Consider the following 26,378-nt stretch of genomic DNA (forward strand, 5'->3'; position numbering starts at 1 on the left):
AGTTAAAAAATATCTACTTTTTAAATAAATTTTCAAGTTTTCAAAAATTCAAAGTCACTTTTGTTAACTTTGAGGAGATTAAATAATCAAAATAAGTTTATATTTATATTTAATGTGGAATGAGGGACTAGTAGATTTAATTAGCGAGAAAGAGGTATGGGAGGCTGTGGCATCAATGAAAAAGACTAAAGCAGTAGGACCAGATGAATTGCCAGTAGATGTATAGAAAATAATAGCCGTTGTTGACATAAGGTGGTTGAAGGATCTTTTTAATAAAATCTTATTAGAAGGAAAAATTCCAAATTATTGGAGGAATAGTATTGTGGTGCTGATATTTAAAGGTAAAGGAGACATACAGGATTGTGGAAATTGAATGTGATATTAGGACGGCTGATGTGAGTATAGATGATAAGGAAGATCGTGTCAAGTGGAAATGTAATATAAGAGTGGCCGACCCCAAGTAGTTGGAATTAAGGTGAGGAAGAAGAAGAAGAATATTTATATTAAATGTTAGTTGGATTTATGCTACTTTTATAAAAATTGTTGAACTCATTACTATGACAAACCCTTACAAAGTAATTTAAAATAAACAAAAAAAATAAAATTTGAACACAAAAAAAATAGCATATATTTTAACTACGGCAGCCATTTGCATAAAGAAGACAGGTCATCGGAACAATTTTTTTTTTTAATTTTTAGTACGTAACATATGTTTAATTTGATATGTGTTTTAACGATGCAGTATTTTCGGAACATTTTTAAAACTTAAGTTGAAAAGTTGAGTTTTGTAAAAAAGTTGTTATTTTGAATCCCCCCTTTGTGGGACGGTAAAGGGTTAGATTATCATAAAATTAATATTAAATGAAAAGGAAATACGTAAGATGTTTATATAAAAAAAAATATTTTGGTTTGTTCATCTTTCAATAAGTTATTACAATTTTTAGAAAAAAAGTGAAAAAATGTCGAAATTTACCGATTTTAATAATTGTAATTTTTTAAGAGATTTTCACCATTTACAGGGAACTAAAGAAAATGTTTCAATTTTTGAGGGTAATGTCTTAAATTAAATTTGATTTGAATCTTTTGACGTATCGTTGAGAAAAATCGGTCCAGTGAGAGCTGAGAAATAGTAATGACAGACACAAAAAAATATAAAAAATAAACACATTATGGTAAAATTAATACCTTCTCGGATTCGCATCGAAGATGAAACTATTACGAACATCAATATCAATATCAACATCTTGCGTCCGGTACGAATATCAATAGTTCAGTATGATATATTTATTGTTTACTCAATTAATTGTTACCAAAATATTTGTTTATTGAACTATGATAATACAATATTTTTGAAATTTGAATTAATGTATAAAAAGTTGGTGCATTATTAATGCAGGCCAATTAAAACAGTTTTTAAAGTAAGGGGTGCGGTTGCACACCCTGCCCCTCTCTAAATGACGTTCCTGAGTTGAGTTATAATAATAATAAATATTAACATATTAATAACTGTTTAATTAATTAAAATTTTATTCATATATCAATGTTAATCATTCATAAATATAGATAATGCTATGTCATGTCAATTTTACTGGATATAAATTTCAACTTACCCCGTTAACACAAAATCAATACAACGTTTATTTTTAACGTTTTCTTAAGTAGACTAAATTTGATAAATAATTGTGACAATATTAACTTTTCATATTGACGCCTATGTTATCTGTAAAGTTTCATCACTCTATTTCAAATAAATAGTAATATGATAATGATGATTACATTCGTTTTAGTGTAGTAAACAAGTTGATGTAATATTAGTAGTACACTTTAACACGTCATCATGATAAAAAATGATAAAAAAATGTGTTTTAGAGCTTTGGAAAATTGAACATTTTATTATATTATTTATATAAAATGGTATTATTTAAAATAAATGTTTTTTAAAAATGAAAAATTACTTATATTTTTTATTGTTTTATTATTTTAAATTAGAGTTAATTTAAAGCAGCCTCAAACCAAATCCAACTTTAATATCATTTATTTTTCATTAAAATAATTTTCTACATTTTTTGTTTTTGTAAAAAGTTATTTAAGATTATTGTAACACAAGCCCATAAAATATTACCTATGGTCGGTACGAGAAACCGTCGCAGTAATATCCATATAACTCCTTCTGGTTGGACAAATGGTCGGAGTTAGTAGGGTAAGCGGAACAGACGAACGGATGGTTGGCGAACCGGTTTGGTCCACCTTGCAGACAACAATGGAGGAGTATACGGCCATAGTAGAGATTTTATTCGTCGTCGACTGCAGGTAGAGGGGTTGAGGGTAATTCTTTTATTGCATAAGTACCCTTGATATTAGGGGGTGTCTAGAAAACCTTCTTGATCTGGGACACGCAAAAGAATTTTTTATCTTCTGCTCACTCTTGATCTTGAACCTGATCCGCTAACATTTCAATGGTTAACAAGCAAATATTTTACTTGAGTGTTATGATTCAGTTCATTTATTAATATAATTTATATTAAATTTTGAATATATTATTTTATGAATTTTATTATCATTACGTTTTAATAAATTTTGTGTTATTTTGTTTTAGATCGATTCGTATTTGGGAATTTATACCCACTGCATTCATTTTTTTAAACAGATATTCTCACAGCTTTTCACATACACACTATTATTGTCTAAGTTAGCACGCTGACGTATTCCGCAAGATAACTTTAAAATTATTATATTATCACACATTTGTGCATCATCACTGTTTGTTTATGATCTGCAGAAATCACAGATATTCATTATTTTTAATTAATTAGATTTAGATTTGTACATTATTTAGATGCATTATACTTTTAAGGGAAAAAACATTATCTCCAATTTTATTATTATTTTTTAATACTTTTTTTACTGTGTAGTTTTCATAAATAATGAATCGACATCAGGATGATATGGATGACGAATCTACAGAGTACAAAAGACATCGAGAGTGGTACATGCAATGGGTTCGAGAAGCCTACACTGCTCCAGGATGTAGGGCTAAAACTGTGTGTGCGGCCAAGTACGAGAAGATTGTTAGAGCGGTACGAGGTCAACTTCGAAGGGCGGCGGATTCATCAAAATTTCGATTTTGGGTCAGGTCTAAAGGATTTCGAATGGGGAGACCAGCAATACTGGATCAAGAATGCAGTAGTCAAGGATCACAAGTTATGGTCGATACAGATCGATTATACGTAGTGGACTCGAGGAATAGCAGCAATGTCAACAGAAATTCTAATAATAAAAAATCTAAGAAAAACAATAAAAACATTGTAAGTGTTCTTTTTAATAATATCCAAGTAAATTAACTGAAACTTGCTATCGCTGATACATACTTTCAAATTTTTAATTAACATAAAATTGAAATTAATATTTCGTTTTTGATTACATAAATCACTGACTACATTAATTTAAATTTATTTTTCTATTTTTGCGTATCTATTTATAGGCGACATAAATACAAAGAGTATGACTATTATTACTATATGTATCCTGGACAATTTAAATTTAAAATAATTGGAATTTATATATTATAATCCCCAAACGATAAGATTACTTCTGGATGATATTTTTCATTAAAAGTATGCTATATTTCGTTTCTTACATATATTTTACATATATTAATACTTACGATGAGAATACTCGACTGTTTAAATAAAATAAAAATTTCTTTTGCTAATCAATAAAAAAGTTTTGGAGATGGCACACTCCAACCTGACTAGGGCGATACAATAAATAAGGTCTTAGTCGAGGGATACCCCTATTGAATTAGGTACATTTATAAAATGTACAATTATAAATATAATAGCCGAAATTTTTAAAAAGTTTTTATTGCTAATCAAAGTAGTCAGCGTGTCCGTAATCAGTCGTCGTCATATTGATATACTCTACTTTTTCACCAGTAAGTGGCTCTATCTGTTAGTATTGAACTTATTTAATGGACCCTTCAACTGCTAACAATAATTGTAGTTAAGCTGTGCTATTCATAGCTAGCTTTTTGATGGGTGGCCACTAGAGTATTTTAGTAATGGCAATACCGTATTTCTTTAAACGGGTAAACCAATACTTCATAATTGGACCACAAGCCAGTACCATAGTATTCATTGTTTGTACCAATTGACCTGTTTCCTTACTTTTTTAACAATCTGTATAATAATTGTTTAACTAAAAATAAATATATGCTTTAATCTCGTTTTATTTTGTTACAATAGTTAAAAAATTATAAATTTTACATGCTTTCATCTACCTAATATTTTTGACTATTACGGTACTAAAAACACAAGATAAGCAAAATTGCACTTAAATTTCCAAACATGTAAAATTATGTGTTATATAATTTTGTATTTAGCTTATTGGTTCTCTAATACAAATTTATAACTTACTATACCCTAGAACCTTTTTAATTTATATATATAAATGCTAGAAGTGTTGACCCTAGGTAATGTTGGAGTCTGTTATGGTATCCGTTTGTCAAAAAAATATTAAACAAATCGTATTTAAGAAAAAAATTACTTATTAAGTTTGCGAGTTTTAATTATTTTCTATCACTTATATCATAACTATATATTGAATAAAGAATATATATATATATATTTCAAAATAACAATAAGGAAATACAATTGATTAATAAAGATATACCTTTCAAAACCTCAAATACCGAGATAAATTTAAATAAAAATAAAATTTCGGTATTAGTTAAAATTATGGTTAAAAAAATATTTTTTTAGTTACCTATAAGTTTCGAATTTGAAATTTCAAAAGGGATCGGTTTCAAAACTAGTTTTTTAGGTTTCGGTTCCTAGCACTGGATAAAGAACTACCCCTTACGACCCCACAAAAAAAATACGTCTACGTATTATTAACAAAACTTTGGTTAGTTGTATTTAAAATAGCCTTTAAATTAAATATTAAATTTATGTAAATAATTTAGTAGTATTTTATATAACCTGTTGCATTTGAACAATAAGCATAATTTATGTATTATAGTGTACATGTTATCGCAATACAAATTAGAGAAACCACCTAGTAGAACTACTTAAGTATGAAAACATTTTTTTTTTTTTGATATAAAATATTAACTTTTTTCATAGTAAAATTTTTCAACAAAATTAAAGTGATAATTTATCGGTATTTTTAGAATATATTGAAATTTTTTTCTATTTATTTAGTTAATTTAGTCTGAAAATCTGTAATAGTTGTCAAAATTAACTTTGATTCTGTCCAATTATTATTTCTAAGATCAACCCTGAATATCATTGACTGATTGAATATCTATCAATTTATGTTATATGTTATGTTTTAGCTCGTAGTTATTAAATTTTACTATAAATAATAAATATTATGATAATTCATTAGAGAATTATAAATGTCAGTAGAAATTTTAATAGAATATAATCTAGACATGACGAAATTAATTTAAGTATGATATCAGTGATTAGAATCGAAAATATTTCTATTCCTTGGAAATTTTTATTGTATCTAATAAATTAGTTGACCTATATAGCAAATTAAAAAAAAAAATTATTATAGAAACCTAAAATATAACAATATTGATTTTGAAACTTCAATTGAACATAGGAGTTACCTTTATAAAGTTTAAGAATCAAAAAAAATTTAATAGATCTTCTATAGGTTTCTATAAGTATTATTTTTTTAAAAAAATACACCTTTGATTTAGATTATGCACATTTGACCCCTTCTGATACGTTTACATTGTCACAAAATGCTTATTTTGGACTTATTTTTTTAAGAATATACACGACGACATAGAACTAGAGTTAGACGATCAACGTACAGATTTATATTCCGATGAAGACGACGATGAGGTGGTAGACACAGCAAGACCAACAACTATTATTTATAAAAAAGTAGCAGTAGTAGAAGAATTTTATGATATAATATACAAGGTTCACGTTAATAACAATGATGATGATCAACGACGACATTCTGGCCAAAAACGAACACATAGAGCTGTAAGTTTACTTTTATCTAATCTTTAAAAATGTGTTTATAATATAAAAAAAAATTATATTACTTTTATTTAAAATTCTCGTCATCCACACCTTTTATTAATTTAAAAAAAGGTTTTTCAAACTCAAATAATTCGCTCAAATTACTCATGTCTCGTCAAATCATTGTTTGTTTAACTTGCATAACTTAACGACGTGTTTGGACACAACAATAACTAAAACAATTGTAGTATAATCTAAACAAATTATAAATTTGAAAACTGAATAAAAATTAACATTAAATATAAAATTTATTGGGATTAAACAGATAAGTTATAAATAAATAAATATTATTATTTTTTACTTTAATACATAACTGAGAAAATTATTGATTTTACTCTGCCACGATTATTTTTCTTTTTATGGCACTATACACAATTACTCCACTTCTACTGGTCGATTTGTTTGAACGAGACGTTAAAGATCACAAAACGTCATTATTTGGAGCTTTCTAGGCGGGAGAAAGAGGAGACCGAGAAATGTCTAAGTGATAAAAAAGTAGCATCGACGTCTCATCTCTAGCCTTTACTCTAAATTGTTAATAACTTCTAAAAAATTGATCTAAGAGTTGTTATTTTGTTTTTTTTTGAGTCAGTAATACGTCAAAAGAACACAAAACGTATCTATATGAAACTATCAGCGCCATAATTTTTAAATGTTTTCTTCAATTCTTTTAATAAAGGAAATATCTCATAAAATTAAAATTGTCATAAAACAGTCAATATTGATATTTTTAGTTTTTACTTTTTGTAAACTTGAAGCATTTGTCTTGTCGGCGACAAACTTTTTTTAAAAATCCAATCAAGGTACTATTAGGGCTTAGATATTATATTAAATATTTTTTCTTTTCTATTTTTGATAATATTTCAAAGGCGTGATTTCTTTAAACCTACACCAAATTAAATCTAACACATTTTACTTTAAAATAATAAATAATAAACTATCTGAAATCATAATTTCCAAATGTCATTGGACATTAATTAAAACCAAAAATTATACAATTTCTGAATAACTAATTTTTTAGTTTTTTAATAGTAATGGAATATCTATTATCAATGGAATATCATTCTAAATTATTTAAAACTAATGCTTGTTTAATGTAATATATAATAAAAAAAAACATTCCGATAACTTGTGTTTGTGAGAAATCTACTTCCTAATTCAAATATCTAATAACATTTGGTAAATATAATAATTTTTTTTCAATTTGTTACGTATTGTAACATTTTACAATAGAGGTCCTAATCACTGTCAAATATCAGTCAATACTAATTTATAAAATGTTTTAATTCCACTACACTGGATCCTTATTATACTTAATCTTTTTAACTTAAATGTCTAATTAAACAATTTAATCTATTAGAGAATCAATTATTTTAATTAAGTTTAACAAACACAAAAGCGTTAATATTTTATTTTAAACTAATCAACCAATTTACATTTAAATTTTTTCTTTTTTCCTCGGAAATCGTTAAATTTATTAGAATTTTAAATTTATTTTTGTGTTCTAATAGATAATGGAAACTTACGCGTTTCTTCCCAGAGAAGCAGTTACAAAGTTTCTCATGGGATGTCGAAAATGTAGTAGTGGTTCACAACCATCGCCTCGTCCTCCATGGACCAGTTTACAAGAACAACAACAATTTGAATCACATAAAACGATCGTACCACAACAAAACTTACCTGAATGGGTGTACAATGCTGATCGTGTTTTGACTTTTACTTGTTCTACTCCCGTAAAAAGCAGTAGCTTCGATAGTGGTATGGATGTAGACAAGGAAAACATGAATGACAATAACTGCCAATACGACATAGTAAAAACCCTTACTTCTACTATAACTGAAACTAGTTTAACTAATACTTTAACAACTTCACTTACTACTAACGTAACCTCTATTAAACATAAGCGTAAAAGTACCACCCCTATTAAGAGAATTAATTCTAGCAAAAGTGGAGAAAGTACGTTAAAAGACAGCGGAAGTAGTACGTTTCAATTATCTACAACAGACAACAGTGGAAGCGTAGGGGAGAAATTGAGTGGGTTGACTGACGTGAGTAGCATTAGTGTTAATTTGCAACCGTTAGATTTATCACACAATCACAATTCCCAATCTTCATTATCACCGTATTCTGTAGTCAAAGATGTGGACAATGATGGGGTAGACCAGGATTGGAAGGTAAATTTTTTTCGTCCCAGACGTAAAAGAATACTGAAAAGACGAAAAAGGAGGTATGTTCTAAAATGTGATAAGAAATCTAATGGAGTATCGAGTAGTGATGATGATAATAGATGTAATATTGATAGCGAATATGAACCAATGAAAAAAAGAGTAAAAGTTGAACTAAACTCGATTAAAAAACAAAATAACTTACATACTTGCAATAACAATTATTACGAACACATAAAATGGTATAATTATAGTGATGCAGTTATGAACAGATGGACTAAAAAAGAAGATACAGACGAGGCACCTACCGACAAACGCAATTGGGAAATGGTAAGTTTTTAGAATTCAATACCACTAATTTTCGTTAGTTAAAATATAATCAACACATTTTCTGTGACTAAAACTTCTGAAATAAATTACTGATTTTTAGTTCACTATAAAATAAATGGTTTTTGAGTTTTTTAGTTTATAATAATGGATATTTATTTAATAGGTCTTGTCTATGTAGATTTTTTTATAAAACTTATTCATTATAAAGACCTTCCGCGTTAATATACAAAATGAAACGGAATTGCTCACAAAACCCTAAGCAGTGTGAAAAGGCAAGCGTTAGACGGACCGAGTTGAGAAATTAGGGGAAGCAAAACTTTTATCTCCTACCATCTGAACCTAGATGCTTTTACACGCTTTTCCTCGATAGAATTCTGTCACCGCCACATCGCCCCAGATTTCTACCCTGCGACCCTCTTTGTCATCATGTTCCTTCCACAGCCGTAAAACAGGCCGGCGGGTGTGGAAGTAGAGGTGGTGGTAGTAACAGAACTCTTCCACTTCTCCGTTCTATCTATACTACGTATACAAACGGTCCGCTCTGTTTGTTCAACCCTCGTGCTTTTTCCCCTCCCTCCTCTCCTATCCAACTAACCCGAATTTCAACTAAAATTATTCAACGGTGGCAAGGCCGAAATGCTGTTTTCGGTCCGGCTGTCCCGCGCGTACTTCATCTTTGTCATCGTACGTCCACCACATAATCCTTTCCACCTACCCGCCTTCCTTTGCGTGTTTTTCCGACTACCTCCCTGTAGCCCGTCCAAATAATACCCATCCCACCATTACTCTCTATAATGCCCCTAGGATACATTGTTTGCGTGTGAACAGGAATATCCGAATGTAATACGATACAGTATTGAACGAGATTCGTATAGGTAGAGAGCAGTAAAAAAAAAGTAGACGCGAAAACGGCAAAAACGCCGGTAGAAAAATATCGATTGCCACTGGCTAACGCACTTATTTATTTAAATAAACGCGTGTAGTGCACAACAGGTGGCATCATCCGACCGTTACCCCATTATGTTTATTGTACCATTAATACGCATATTTTACTACGTTTACTTTTGCACACAAATATTGCTTAGTTAAATAAAATAATTACTTCACTTAAAGCCTATGTTTCGATTTATTTTATTAATGAAATACGTTCAGTCTGGAGAGGTAAGCAGGAATGTGTGTGTTTACTAAATATTTTCAATGAAGTTTATTTGCGAGTAAATGGTTATGTTAATGATACGAGAAAAGTTTTTTTTTTTTGATAATAATATTTTTTGATATTTAAAAGTTTCCATAAATAATAAATATTATTCGCTTTGATGACATTTCTTAATAAAAAAAATTCTGCTGCATTAGACATCGTGTGTTATGAAATACATTTTGCATAATGTACTACTGTAGCGAGATTGAAGTAATTTTGGTTTCTTCGAAATTCTTTATCTTCTCTTTAGTTCACAGAGGTACAAGAGAAGAGGGTAGGGTAAAGTCCAAAGAGATAAGGCGCATTCGTGTATTATATATATGTTATTAAACCCAGGATATCCGACCGTCCGGTATAGCAGAAACGTTGGCGGGCGGGGACAGTGATGGACGGGCTTTGTCTCGCGTATAGTGAGTGGGCCAAAGGGCTTTTACGGTAGACGGTGCGGGAATGTACATACCCGAAATAATTTGAGGCAGAGATGTGGCCGGTATTCCGACGTGGACAGATGCGAGAGACAGTAACTCTCGGTGCCACAAGCTCTAAACCAAAGGGCGTCGAAGTTTGAGGGGGGGGTTTATGCGCGTGTAAAAAAAAAAATGATAGTAATAATAAAAATAAAAACTAATTCAGAAAATACGGAAGCCCGTTCTGTAAAAGATGCCAACAAGATTTGGTGTGGGTTGAGTGTAGGGAGGGCCGGAGCAGCGTACGAGTGCAAATATATATATATGTGTGTACAAACCCTCGTCTCTTGGGCTACCCACCACGACCTTCCGCTGCTTGCACGGTGGTACACTTTGTCCCTCTACCCCTTCGGTCGAAACCTTCTCCTGCTTAGCCCGAAACTACTCTACGGCCGAAACAATCTACCACCACCCACCACTGCTTGTCATCTACTCAGTTGTCCCTACCGCACATTCACCACTATCGTCGCTGTACACGTTTCGACTACAGCGTCGACTTATTCCTATATATAATATACCGTACTACTACCCGCTCACACAACTTCCCAATAACACTGCTACCGACGCCGACAGCCGTCACCGCCACGTCACACACTCCAAGACAACGGACAAACGTAGCATGAGAGGGGTAGTGGACGATACGCGGGTGTTCCTTTTCACTCAAACTATCCTTCAAACCCCTCGTGAGCTACCCTAGCTTAATATACGGTTACCACCGGACCTATTGTCCATCCTGGAACGTACTCGTCCAACTGAAATAACGATAGTCAATCTCATTTAAAATGCAATCCATTCAGACTAGGTCTATATAATTACTATCGACAGCCAAATAATGAATATTTGCTTTACATGAATACATATTATTATATATATATATATATATATATATATATAAAAGTAAAAACAATTGGACAGGAATAATATATTAAAACAAATTATAATAATTGCTGATAAATATTAAGTGATTTGAAATATTGATTTAATTTTATTACATTTTTAATAAATAATACCTAGCCAAAAGTAAAGAACAATAAGAGCGAAATAAAGAGACAAGTTCTTCAGAATAATATTTTTATAGAAAAATAATAAAACAAAAAGATCAACCCAAAGTATTATATGTATTAAGAAAATTACGAAACTTAAATATCTCTATTATTTTGGTAATCGAGACGTACTGAAGGTTCAATAAGAAAGAAAATGTTAATGACTTGTAGGTCAATTGTTATGGATAATAGGAACAATACCCTTTTTATAATTTATTGAACATCTTGTATAATTTTCGGAATTGCTTAGGTTAGTAATATTTTAGATTAAAATAATAACAAGCCTGAGATAAATGTTTAGCGATAGGTATAAGAAAAATAGTGAAAATACTATGTTTACTAAAATTATGGAATAATAGATCCAAACACATTATTAGTAAATTTAGTAAAATATAAATTATCTCAATGACCTAAAACAACAGAAAAAAAAATGTGGAATAATACATGTAAAAAATATAATTTAATATTATCTTATAAATTATAATAAAAACAAAATTATTTATTTTTAATACATGGTCTTGTTTTTATTAAAATACTTTTAAATAAATTATCCAAGTATAAATTAACTCTCTTAATTTAACTAAATACACCAACTCTGTAAAGGGTACAAACCGAATAGCTAATTTTATAAAAAATATTTAATATTTTCAACAGGAAAATAACTTATTCGAAACAAGGACCACAACAGAGCTTTTTTTTAATATATTCAAGTAAATTTTTTTCTGAGTAATTTATTTAATGTATATCCTACAAAAACCCAATTTTTTTTACTCGTATTTTATTTAACCACAAGTAAAACAGTGAATCCTTAACTTTTCTTTTTGTCAATTTCACCAGTAATTTTATTACACACAATAGCATTAAAATTATCTTATACATATATGAATGTTACTCACTTATATTAATGTTATTAAAAAAAAAAAAAGAGATAAGTTATATATTCTATGCCTATTATCTACCTGTATACTTTAACTTTTATAAAGAAAGCACAATTGCAGTTTTTTTCTTTTTGCAAATGAGTCATTATTTTTTGTGTTTAATGATTACACCAACTCACTATGATCATTATAGTATGAAACGTTTTAAGATTAATTTTTTTTTCTTTCAATTCTTTTAACCGTTCGGACTTTCGAGAGTTTTCAAAGAGGGAAAAATGTGAAAACCAAGTTTTACGATGTCTTACGTCGGGGGTGGGAAAAAGAGCGATTTGGTGGGGGGGGGGAAGGGAATTTTTCTTGTTTTCACTGGGGCGGTATGAAGGGAAAGGATCCGAGGGCTGACAGGGGTACTCTGGCAGGCCCTCTACGCACGCACTCCACATTTCCTGACTATATCGCACACACACTCACACGTACATAAGAACGTTCACCCCACCCTACCTCATCTTCCTCGTCACTTTCTACACTACCCGCAGCCGTATATGTGTGTTTTTTTCCTGTCCCCTTAGCTGCCTGTGTACCCTTCTTTTACACCCCTATACGACTATACCTATTTATATATATGTATAGATTGACATACACACACACGCGTGCATACACACATACATACACTGAGAGATAGAGAGAGAAAATGTGTGTGCTTAGTATACGTATATAAACCCCGCTGTCGTCCCAAAACCGTCGTCGTATTCACCTCTTCCACTCCACCGCCTTAACCATCGCTCAGGGCTCTTATATCCTTTATACGCCTACTGCTGCTGCAACGGAACTACTACTCTACCACCTCTACTACTATTACTGTACTACCGCTGCCGTCCAAAAAGCTTGCAAACCCTCTACGACCTCGCCCTCACTCGCCGCGGGGTTTCGTCGCCGCCGCCCATCACTCTGCCGCATTACACTAACTCCGACCGCTTCTGCCACCGCCGAGCACTGTGCTGTCAATCTCTTTCACCTCCTTTTCCTTCTAGACTTCAGCCACACAAAGAGAAAGAGAACGGTTTCCGTGCACTCCGTCGTTATATTCCCTCTCTGCACTTTACTTCTTCACCGCCGCTGCACTCGTTTTATACCCCAACTTTTCTCCGTCCTTCCACACCTATCACTCTACAACCACTCTCTCTCTTTCTCCGGCCTTGGGCTATTTTTTGCCTTCTGTCTCCCACTTCATTCTCCACCATCGTTTGTCACTCTCTAGCTCTATCACCAACACTACCACTATCCTTCGAATGTTCTTAGACGTACTTACCCCCTCCCGATACACCCGTCTATTTATTTTCACCGTCCTTCTAACACGCCATACTATATAATAATGTCAGTAGTGCCGGTGTCACCGAGACCACCCCGCGGAAATGATTGCACCCTCACCTCTCTCATAAGGATTGGACTCAAGACGTAACTTCACACACACACACACATATTCTCTATTCCCCTAAATGTATGAAAACGTACTATATATATATATATATATATATATATAGGAAGAAGAGCGTTGCGCCGCTGTCGCTTTTACCGCACCGCCAGTGGTGTGGTGTGCGCTCAACGGCGCTTGGACGGTCAGTCTTCATTCTCTGTTCGGCTATAGTAGTAGGCATTAACTTCCTTCAATTGTCAGTTATCACGAGAATGTTATAGCAACTTATCAATTTGATAACTTGATAATTGTTGTTAAGTAACATATATTTTTTTCAAACTTTTTTATTAAAAATAAAAAGTAAAATTTTGCGATAAAAATGATAAATCAATAAATAAATATAGTAGAAATAATTTCGTCACATAAATCAATAGTTAAATCAATCGCTAGGTATTATTAGCTGCTATCAACCTCAGTTTTTTGTCGGTAGCACTCAAATGTCAGCAAAACGAAAACAAGGACTTAAGGTATAATTTTTTTTTTTTGATTTTTAGTGTGTGAAAAAATTAATGAGTTTTAGATTTTTAAGAAAAATAAATGCGTTTAAGATGAGCTAAACATTAAACATTAATTTACAGATTATAGTGTGTCAACATTTTGTTTTACGTAAATTCTGGCTTTTAAATTATATTATTTATAAATCAGAATACGTAAAAAATAAAATAAATATATATATATACAAAGATGGGCATATATTTAAAAATGATATACTAATTATGTTTTATTGGTTATTGTAATATATTTAACATTTTTTTGTGTGTAAACAATACGCACATGAAAATAATATATTATGTAATTGGAATTTGTGGAAATGATAAAATTTAAAGAGAACCGTGTAATGTTTATTACTTCTTATAATGTTTAAGCGGACGAACGAATAGATTTAAAAAACGGCGGGCTTTGGTTTCCTTGTTTCTACTCTCCATCTACCATCGCCTCTTTATTTGTAACGTATCACGACGGGTATTATTTAAATTTCTACTGAACGTGGTTGTATGCATACAATGTGATCTACAGAGTGCGCCCGCAGTGCTACTACTTAACGCATTACCAATTTTGGCGGCAATTTAGAAAACCTAAAATTTTTTCAGTCATTACATTTCTACTTATTTTTCTGAAATTGTTAACAAACTAAGGTACTTTTCTCTTCATTTTACATTACATTACAAACTGACCTCCTTGGTGAATATATTTTAATTTTAGTTTTTAGCATTTTTATTACTTAATTTTTTTTCACAGAACTATATTTCCAAGCTTTATGTTGAATACGACCACAATGAGCCTTGTGACATGACGGGCTGACGTGGTAAAGCTATATGTGTGTGTATGTCTGTAACGTTGGTAAAGGGATATTGGCTAAGGGTAGTGGTGTCGTAGTGGCAAACGAGGTGGTGTCTATAGGGAGGAAACTGGGTAGTAGTGGCCGTAACGCTACAATAGTAGAGGCGGCAGGGAGGCTACACAGACAGTTTTTGACCACCGCCACCGCTATCGCCACCGCCGCCTCCGATTTATTTTCACTCTGCCTCTACTGACACCGCCACCGTAAGGCTCTTTCTACCCTTCTCTTACTCACAACCTTCCCCTCCCGTGCGCCCATCGCACCGCATTCGGTTACCCTTTTTGGACCATTCTCGTCGCCACACGCACACACTAATACCACCCGGACCCGAGCCCAAAACCTTTTCTCCTTTCCCACTCTCCTCGCACTCTGGCCTACAGCTGTCTGTCTCCTTACGGGTATACGTTTGGGTGTGCGTGTTTCTCTATGTGTGTACACGCACCAAAGCCGTCCCCTTGCACCCCACTTACAAATCCTTTTTCTCTTCCTCTCCTTTACACGCGCGCAATGCCTTCACACCCCGCCATGTGGCTCTAAACCTACACATATAACCACTACCGCTCGTCCAAACTTGACTCTAACCTACCTATATATACATTTACACAGTACGTGAGTATGTTTGCGGATATATATATATATATATATATATAAGGCCCGGCTAATGTTTCCAACGACGACGACTGTGCCGCTAAAACCCCTCAAAGCCCCGCCGACCCACCTATCCTCCTTACGTCGTCATTTTCGTCGTGTTTGCGAGCAAGCTTTCTCCCTTTCCGTACACGTTTCCACAGCCATAGTAAAAACCTCTCACCCGTTTTTCCACCAAGTGCTTACCTCAACACCCTCGTACACCCGTCTTGAGCCGCCTACTATCTCTGTATTATACTCATGTGATGTATATATATATATATATATATATATATATAAACACGTATAGAAAAGAACCTTTTTTGACCGGCGGCGTTGGTCCCTCAGCTTACCCGTCATCCTACAAACCCTACAGCCGGACATTTGGCACTCACTACCTTACTCACCCTGCGTTACAGTATCCGTGCGCTGGGATAACAGAAAGCTACGAAAAAAAAAAATAAATAAAAGAAAGTTTGCTTAAATATATATATATATATATATATATATATAATACGAACCTCTCCTCTGCACTTCAGTTTTCTCCGTTAAGACTCCTCTGAAACTCTCCGTTCCTATACATGAATCCATAGCTACTACACTCTTAATACCCCCGACTCGAATCCGGTCCCTTTAGCGGCACGTCGGTCTTTTACTCTCTTCTATCCCTCTCGCATACTATAGCCATCGTTCCTTTAGACCTTTCCATTGCCGCTAGCGTCTCCTCCTCAAAGTAATAAGTAATCCTACACGGACCACCACCGCTACCGACCGTATCTTCTATATAGACAGGATCCCAAGGGGACTTACGGCCCCTTTCCTTATTTCTACTCACCGCCTACCAAACCGACCAGTCACCTTATATATATATTTTCACCGAAAACCCTTGGCGCATTCCATCATCCGTAAAACACCAACACCCAGCCTGAAACTTCTACGCACTAACCCACATTTATTTTTTCTAATCCAACCCTTTCCTTTTTGAGTAAATAGAAGAATTAATAATAATATATATGTATTACATACGGGCGCATAAACAAAAATTGGACAAAAGTTATAATAATTATGAGTAATACAATGAACTGATTTTTGTACTTCATCAGTCAGCATATAAACATGTTAAAACATCAAACATTTATTGTGTATGTAAGAAAATTGTAGCTGGATCTATTGCCTCAAGGTTTTTGTTATATTAAACCCACAAAAAAAAAAACAAATGTCGTATTTTTATGTTTAAATTACTATATAATAAATTTTTTTTAATTGAGACAACATCAGTTTAGATATTCTTATTTAGTGATCATTTATAAAATAGTTTTAACTCAATAAATCAAACAATTGACTTATGAAAATACATCTTCTGGGTACAGATATAATAATAATCGCCTTAAAAGTTAAAAGTGCACATTTTATTATTTACAAAACTTTACGTAATTTAATTATGACTCAATGAAATAATTATTGTTTAATTTTTTAAAGGATAAAGGAACTGCTGCAGCTGCATTGTTACATCATAGGAGAATGAACGGTGGCGATCTACACCACAGTCATCATAGACACCAGCAGCATCATAGAACTAATGGAAGCAGTGGATTGTTATCACCATCGGTAAGTGCTATAAAATGTTGCATTTTTCTATTAAAATATTTGGGTTAATTTGAAATTAAAACAATATTAAAAGTTTATTTTTATAAGAACTATCATGTATATAAATTTAAAATTAAAATTATATTAAAAATATATTATTAGTTTAAAACTAAAAAACCCAGAATAGTGGTGACGTGGCATATTTGGGTCAAGTATAATGATATCTGACAGTGATTAAAATCACTATCATAAAAAACGCTTCGATGTAAACCTTTAGTGTTTAATTTTAAAAAATTGGTGGATTATTACAAAAGTTACATGATCTCCTATTTCCTTATTTATATCCTGATTAAGATAAAGTATGTCGAATGAAAGATGTATATAAATACTACTTCTCTTGAATAAATTGTTTTGATCCATACATTTTTAAAAAAGTTATAGCATTTTAAAGTAAAAAATGTAAAATATAAAATCGAGAATTTTCACACAAAAATAGCATTCGGTAGCCATTTTCACCGTGAAGACAAAATAAAGTCCGAAATTTTTTTTTTCATAATAAAGTAAATTACATTAGCTTTAATTTAAGATATATAATAAAGTGTCAAACTTTCCGGAACATTTTCAAAAGTTGAAAAAGTAAATTTTTTGTGAAAAAGTTGTCATTTTAAATCTCCCCCTGTGGGCAGGTAAAGGGTCAAATTTATAAAAAATATATGCCAAATAATAGGTAAAGACATCAAGCATCTATAAAAAAAAAAAATTATATTGATATGTTTATTTTTGAAAAAGTTACGGCAGTTTTTAGTAAAAAAAATTGAAAAATTTTTGAAAATTAGCGATTTCTAAATTTGTAATTTTTTTGGAGGTTTCCCCCATTTACGGGGAACGAGGGAAATTTTTTCAATTTTGAAGGGTAATGTCTTCGACTAGATACGATTTGTGATCTTTTGACGTATCGTTGAAAGAAATCCGTTCGGTGAGAGCTGAGAAAAAGTGGTAACAGACACAAAAAAAAAAAACACATCATAGTATAACCAAAACCTTTTCAGCTACTTATCGAAGCTAAAATATTAAACTTAAAAAGCAACCAAAAATTACTAAAAAATCGTTGATTCGTATTTCGGAATCAATCAACGTTAAACACATATAGACATCCACAATTACAAAAACATTTATGTATATAAATGTTTCATTCCTTGCAATTACATAGTTAACAAATTCTGTATGGTTATTTTTAAAAGTAATTTAATTGAACATAGTGTGTTCATTACTATTTTTCTAGAGAAATATCTTAAATTCTTATTATATGCTACACTTCTTCTAAGTATACCTCATATTAACAGTGCAAACTAATATATTAACTGTCTGAATTTAAATAAAGGAAAATTGAATGCGAATAGTTGTAGTTGAACATTTTGAAATATAGATATATTCACTTATCAAACTGGTGAACAATTTCACCTGAAAATAGTTTTTCCTTTTTGCACTTGTTTTTAAATTAATTAATTAAAATATACCTGAATTTTTCATTTTTTATTATTTTTTTGTCGAATGGGAATCTGAATTTACATAAATATTGATGGGGTTTTTATAACTGAGTAATATGTTAATAATGATATCTAAAAATTTTTATAAAATTCTTTGATTATTAAAATTAAATTAATGATAGACATCGTTAAATCTTGTGATTCGACTGTAAATTATTAGAAGAAACTCCTTTATTACGTATTAGAGTCAAATTTTGACATAATCAGAGATATTTAACAAATTTTAAACTATTTTTTTGTGGTTCAATAATTAAAGTAAATTTTTAATGTTGTTTAACTTATTTCTTATACACAGAAACTCGTAGTCAATCATATGTCACCCACTCAGCCAACGCCTCCGCATCACTTTCATCGTCATTGGTTGGATAGTGTTAGCAATACGGGTGCTACCAACTCTCCAGCAGCTGCTGCTGCAGCAATGACAGCAGCAGGTATGATGATGCCTTTAAGCATGGCTAGTGAATCTTTGGAAATGGATAATGCTGTTGCGGCTGCATACAATCGTTTGATAGCTGACTTACACCGAACTAGCAGTCACGGATTAACTGGAAGTCATCCGGCAACAGCCGCCGCTGCTGCGGCTGCTCTTTTATTTAATAATCACGCAGCCACAGCGACTTCACCTCCACCACCGCCACCGCCAATTCCTCAACATCATCATCAACAGTTGACGCATCATCAAATACAACAGCAATTGCAGCAATACGCTGCGGCAGCCGCTGCAGCAGCGGCGGCGGCAGCGGCATCTGCTTCACCAAACGTATCTGTTCCAGACAACATGATCGGTTCTTCTCCGTCACCACCGGTATCTCTTTGTCGTTTGACATCACCGTCGTCCAACAAAATAAGTAAGTAAAAAATTAACTTTCATAATAATATTTTAAACCAAAAATAGAATAGTAATATTTTATGTGAATGGATTTCCGAGAAGTGTTTTGAACACGTCATTATGCAAAACATGACGCGGTATATTTATAACTTAAGTAAAAAAAATATTTTTGCTCAATAAATGATCGATATATAACTAATTGATTAACGTTAAACAAATATGTTTTTTGAGATTTAGTAAATAAATTAATATTTGTTAAACATTTTATTTAACATTAAATTTTGCTACTAATATGTTTATTCGATAAATAGCTGAGAAATGTATACTATGTTGTTTTTTTCCTTATGTTTATTGTCCGTCTTCGTGATTTTTTTACTCCTAAAAGCAATTGTTGCTAGAAAAGATTACACATTGTATTTAATTTAAGCTATTGACGTCATAATTTAAGAACAATTTCATTGATTTGTGTAATCAAGAGAAATACGCCATGAAACAGTCAATTATGATACTTTAAGTTTTAAATTGTCATATTATATAAAAAGTACTATAAAAATAATTTTTGAAAACCTTACGGATTATGAAGAATAATAACAGATATATTATCAATTCATTTTTTTCTATTTCATATAAAAATCCACGTCTTTCAACTTTATAATATTAAAACTCATAAAATATTCTTTAAGATGAAAAAAGAAAACGAACCTTGTTTTCAATAAATCGTTCGCTTTAGTACAAATTTATTTAATTAAAAAAAAAAAAAACAGCGGATGTTGTAATATTTTATTGTATTACCAAAAACCTACGTATTTCAAAGTTCATTACATTGAAGCTTACAAAATTTATGTTATGTTGAAAAAAGAAACATTTTTATGTCCATTTGTTTTCTATGATATATTTAAACTGATTTATTTTTAATAAATTAAAAAATAATGTGTATGATAAAATAAGTATTTGAAAAACTAAAATTAAACATTTATATATAATATGCGTTTTTTAGCCATTTTGAAGGTATCCAAATTTGTTCAATTTAGTTAGGAATATATAATAGCATAGGAATAATTTTCGATTTAGACAGAAATAAACTCCCTTAATTCTCCCTACTTAATCTATATCACTAATTACAGCACATGTTATGTTTTTAAACAAAGCAATAAAAATTTGTACTGGCTGATTTTTATGCTGGGAATTAGCGCTTTGAAGATAGTATTCGTTATGCTGTCTTAGTTGTTTCTGTTTGTTGTAACCTCAAGTTCAAAATAACATATGCAGGTAGGGCCGCGGGCAGACTATCATCATCTTCCCCTGTACTGGCTGATATTGTGTTCTGAAAATCTAACAAAATTTATTAATGCATATAAATCCTTTTCTTAATTATTAACTTTTAAATTGATGTATTGACTATCTCTCAATAACAGCGACACAATTAGAAATTTTATATGACTGAATCTTTTGGTAAAGCGCTCATTTTCCTCAGCATTTTTCTATTTAAAACCGGAAATTCGCCAGGCTTGCTAATAATTGTTCCAGAAAATTTCATTTAAATCCGTAGGTTTTTGATCGAGCTATGTGTATTTTTTTTTAAGTTCGTGAGCATAGTATTTATATGGACATGTGTGTACGCATATAAATTTTATTTATAATTTGTTTTACACCAATGTAAAACACAAATAACAATGTACTAAAAATTGTTTTTAATGATTGTAAAGTTTTTTTTATATACCTGACAGGTATTACCTGTTTTTCTAAATAATAATAATTAGTTGTTTATTATTAAGTATAATTTCGAATACACATTTGTATTATTTTATTAGCCATTTAATAAGACATCAAGATATTACATTATAATATACGTTTTTGTTATCATCTGTATTATTGTAACTCTTTCAGTGTCTATTGGAATGGAAAAATCTGTGTTTTTCATTCTTAAAATAATATAACAAACGTAAATAGTCTTTAGCACTAACACTAAAATATGCAACTTATATAATAAAACAAAACTATGGTAAAAGTATTAAATTGCTATAATATTTTGAAGTCAAATTGATAAACACCAAAAAACATTTTTATTGAAAATGTGTCATGTTAATCAAATTTCAAACAAAAAAGCTTTTTACAAAATGTCTCTATCTTTGTCCGATTGTAATTACTGACTGAATGATTAAAGCACTAAAAAATAAACATATTTGATATCAACATTTAAATTTTAATTAGTTAATTATAGTTCGACATAAATATAAAAATCTGTATCAACTATTAACAATGATTGAAAATAAGACAATGTTGTACTGTTATTAAAATTGTTGAAAGAAGACAGTTATCAAATTGAAATATTAAAATTTATTTTGATGATCTTAGTCAACAAATGTCAGCCGTATACCTACTCTATAAATTTTATTATTTACTCTTTTTGAATTTTACTCAGTTAAATAATTAAATATCTACTACGTTTAATCCGTCCTACGTATAGGGAGGCGCCTAGTTATGGTATATTATATGAACGATAAAAATTCGTCTGTTGAAAAACAAAATGAATGGATTCCTAATTTATAATATTTAATAAATTATTCAATAAAATTATTAATAATAGTATTTCATTATTTTAATTTTTTACTTTGATTTTGAAAAGTAAAATTTAATCTAAGATCTTGGCTGGTGTATTTTCAATCTTTACGCATTGAACCATTTTTTGATAGTCATTTTAATCACTGTCAGATCTAGTTTCAAATAGCCCTATATCTATTACGTGGGGATCATTGAGCTTAATTTTTGTATCTGTAAACTATATGATAATTTAACGTTTGAACAAATTATTTGACAGAAAGCGACAACGATAAATCAGAAAACCTAAACGGAGTCATCGGTGATCGGTTAAACTCGTCAGAACAGCTCATGCCGATCAATATTTCAATGGAAAATAGACATGAAAACACTTCATCAGTGACTTCAAATGGGATGGCTGTACAATCGGTAGACGATGGACAGCAACGCGTGGAACGTCATGGTAGTAGCGTTGATAAGTCTCCTGGAAATTTGAATCAACAGCAAGAAAACGAACCGACACCGACTACTGCGATAAATTCGTCGTCTAAACTTGAAGTAGCTCACGGAGATACTATTATGGACAACGATGATGATGAAGATGAAGATGATGCCAATGTTACGACTGGTACAAATGAAAGTCATCAAGATGGTAGTGGTGATGATGATACCGATGATGTTGAAATGATGATGCATATGAGCCATCAAAACCAAAATCATAATTCAACAAATAGTCATTCGAACGTACCAGTAGATCCAGAGCGATTAAAGGCATTCAATGTAAGTTGGCAAATATTTTTTTTTTAAGATTTAGTTATTATGTTAAGTGCAGCATCAGTACCACGTATTATTTTTTAATTAAAAATAAATTTCGATTAAATTTTTTACTTTTAGATGTTTGTTCGGTTATTTGTCGATGAAAACTTGGATAGAATCGTTCCTATATCTAAACAGCCTAGGGATAAAATTCAAGCCATCATGGACTCTTGTGCCCGTCAATTTCCTGAATTTGCTGAGAGATCTAGAAAACGTATCCGAACATATTTAAAGTCATGTCGCCGTAACAAAAGAAGCATTGCCCAACAAGGCAATAGTACTACAACAGCTGTGACTACATCATCAGGAGAGTCACCTATATCGAGTTCATCAGTAACGAGTTGTTGGTCTGCCGCAGTGGTGGATGGTCAAACTGCAACACCTCCAGCCCCGGTGAGAATTTTTTGATTTTCATAATATAATTAAAAACGAGTAATACAAATAAAATAATTATAAATTAGATAATACGAACTATTAGATTAAAACAGTTTAACCAAAACAATATTCTTTCTAAAATTTTGTATTATTGTATGACTTCTCAGAAAAAAAATGCAAATCTATCATTGTGTTGATTTAAATGTAGCAAACTATAATTGCTATTTAAAAAACCGTACAAAGCGAATAATTAAACGATATTTTGTAATATTTAAAATTAGGTTAATGTAAATCAAGTCCAAGTTTAATCGGCCAAAACTATACCTATACTATATAGAAGCTTAAGTTCTGAAGCTATAAATATGAGTAGAGGGATGAAAATTTTATTTTTAACGATTGAATGTTTATATTATGCGACCTTTAAAGCTTCTTTTAAAACTAAAAAAAAAATGTTATCTACTATAAGAAATTGGTCGTCAAATTCAAAAAAAACATATACTTTTTTTTAGATAAGTAAATTATTTTTATTAAAAATTCGGTATGGGTTGCGCACAATGAATTATAATAAAATCTAAATGCATAAGCAGTGACTATGCCCATCTTTCTAATAACTAAATTAAGCAAATTATTTAACAAACATTTATAATTTGAATGAAATTTAAAATAAAAAACATTGAAGTTGTAAAATTAAAAATTCTATACATGATTGTGAAACTTGTCAGAGTCGCATCGAACCTTTTTATACTTTCAGATATAATCTATGCTTATCCCAACTATGCCACGACCTCACTGTGCTAGGTTTTAATAATTATTTTTAGCATTTCTTTACATTAAAAAATTACCCATTAAAACAATTTTTCCAAGAAGGGAGTGTGATGATATCTCTCATGAACCCTCTGACACGGCAATGTCTATACAAATGTTTTAAATATTATTGATGGTGTATGTAAAAATAAATTTTAAATTACCTAAAAATTATTATATTATTTTATTCTAACTTAATTTATTGTTTATAATCAATTTAAAATTTAACTTATTAGCTGCAATGTGTAGCTAAAAACTATTTGTTTGTTTTACTTTGCCATGTCATTTTTTGTGTGCTTGATTTGCCGTCATTACTACCATTTCTACTGGACCGATTAACGATACGTCAATAGATCACTAACGTATTTAGTTAAGACTATCAGTGCAATAATTTTGAAAAATTTCCTCAATATTTTGAATAAAGGAAAATATCTCAAAAAATTACAATTGCCATAAAACAGTCAATGTTTTTAGTTTTCGCTTTATATTTAAATAACTCTTTAAAAACTAAAAAGATAACTGCGAAATTTTTATTGATAATATTTGTCTTAATGACGATGTACATTTTTTTAAATTCTTTAACTACTGTGGGGTTTAAAAACATCATATCAATGTTTTTATCTTCTTAATTGTTGAAAATGTGATTTTTTAATCTATCTTTTTTAAATTTACATCAAATTAAAGATGATAAAACATACTTAAAGATAAAAAATGAAAACGTTAGTGTGACTTGTCCTTTGCGAGTAATCAAACTTAAAAATCAAAAACCATGCAATTTTCAGTAGATATGTTAAATTTTTCTTAGTATGTTCCTAATACTCATCGAAGAGTTTTACGACATTGATTTTAATTAGTGTCAGATAACAATCAATATTAATCTAAAAAATATATCAATTCCACTTTACTGGATCGCTACTGTAGTTTATGCAATTTAATCATGATTATTATAATTTTTTTTTCAGAGACCTACTCCAGCTCATCTTACAAGCGTACAAGCTGAAACTATTTTAGCCCGAGCTTGTTCCAATGAATCGCAAAACGCTAAGAGAATGCGTCTAGGTCTAGAACCAGTTGCTCAGCCTTATCCTGACCACGGACAACCAATTGAACATAATCGCAATAATGCAGGAGACTCAGGTTCCGGTTCTGGTGATGACGAAGATGGTCACAGTGGTGGTGGCGGAGGCGGAGAAGAAGATTCCATGAAAATGGAAACAACAGAATCTGGAGATATTGACAAAGAGATCACGCCTTCGTCTTTAGTCGTTGCTAGTTACGGTTCTCCCACAAAATCGTCAACTGTAGAAGTCAATGGTCAACCGTCTAACTGCAGTGAAATTGGCGACAGCGACAGGCACAAACTGAAAGCGAAACGCCATCATAGACGGTCGCCTTTTTCACCATCTCCTATCAATACAAATGGTAAACATTTAATTATATTTACGTTAATAGTATAGGTAATTCGAGCTTTTTTTATTAATTTCTAAAAACATTTTATTGTACTTTTTGTATTACAACTCGTCACCAAGCTATTCATACAAATTCAACTCTGTTTAATTTACTAACGTCATAGGACATCGACTGAATTTTGGTCTACTTTTCATCTTAGTTTTTATTGTCGATAAATAGCATTAAACATAACTTAACTTAACTATTAATAACATGTACATATATTTTTAAGGTCCAACTGATTTGAGTATCAAATCTATGATGGGATCATCGTCCACAATACCGTCTCAACAACAACAAGCGTCTATTGCAGCGTCTACAGCCAGAATGCTTTTAGGAGCTCCTTTGTCTCCGATCACGTCGGGTCCTACAAATATTCCATTCCAACAACAACACCACGTATCAAGTGGTACAAACAACATAGGGTTACTGACCACACAGCCGACATTCACCCCAGTACCAACTCCAACTATACAACCACACAAGAGCGGCAATAATCAATCGCAACTATTACAAAAACTCAATGCTGCCGATATGATGACCGTCCGACAGCTAATCGCCGGCTACAGAGAATCAGCCGCTTTTCTATTACGATCAGCTGATGAACTGGAACAATTGCTTTTCCTACATTAATTATAATATTCTCCATTAATTACTCTTATTAATTGATATTATATTATTATTATTATTATTATTATTATTATATATAGAGGCGAATACCTCACTATCTTAATCAAAATTTAACATGTTATTGCGTTTAAGGTATATGTTTATAAAAATTAATACGTATTTGAGTGATGATGTTAAAGTACAAAAATGATTGAATAAAATAATTACTGGTCGTTGTCGTCGTCGTCGTGTATAA

General features: G+C 31.2%; 1 protein-coding gene across 2 annotated transcripts; it reads left to right on the plus strand.

Moving 5' to 3' along the window:
- Positions 1-1,939: 1,939 nt before the first annotated feature.
- On the plus strand, positions 1,940-26,378 carry LOC126899383 (uncharacterized). Of its 2 annotated transcripts, none has more exons than XM_050674258.1 (10): positions 1,940-2,325; positions 2,597-3,305; positions 5,784-6,005; positions 7,556-8,539; positions 17,048-17,176; positions 18,998-19,550; positions 22,350-22,849; positions 22,964-23,278; positions 25,027-25,486; positions 25,746-26,378. In XM_050674258.1, exons 2-10 carry the CDS (start codon positions 2,925-2,927, stop codon positions 26,144-26,146), a joined length of 3,945 nt encoding a protein of 1,314 aa, XP_050530215.1. In that variant the 5' UTR covers positions 1,940-2,325; positions 2,597-2,924; the 3' UTR covers positions 26,147-26,378. The 2 variants fall into 2 exon arrangements, with proteins under 2 accessions (XP_050530215.1, XP_050530214.1); XM_050674257.1 differs by having other exon boundaries at positions 1,940-2,310.

This window comes from Daktulosphaira vitifoliae, unplaced genomic scaffold (genome assembly GCF_025091365.1).
Source record: "Daktulosphaira vitifoliae isolate Bord-2020 unplaced genomic scaffold, ASM2509136v1 Scaffold_2, whole genome shotgun sequence".
NCBI classification, from domain to species: domain Eukaryota; kingdom Metazoa; phylum Arthropoda; class Insecta; order Hemiptera; family Phylloxeridae; genus Daktulosphaira; species Daktulosphaira vitifoliae.

What these genes read in the sequence shown, in the direction of transcription:
- LOC126899383 (XM_050674258.1), top strand. Translation starts at nt 2,925, where the DNA reads ATGAATCGACATCAGGATGATATGGATGACGAATCTACAGAGTACAAA. An exon ending in ACAAACGCAATTGGGAAATG is followed by an intron (nt 8,540 to 17,047) that starts GTAAGTTTTTAG and finishes AATTTTTTAAAG; the next exon opens with GATAAAGGAACTGCTGCAGC. An exon ending in AGCGATTAAAGGCATTCAAT is followed by an intron (nt 22,850 to 22,963) that starts GTAAGTTGGCAA and finishes TTTTACTTTTAG; the next exon opens with ATGTTTGTTCGGTTATTTGT.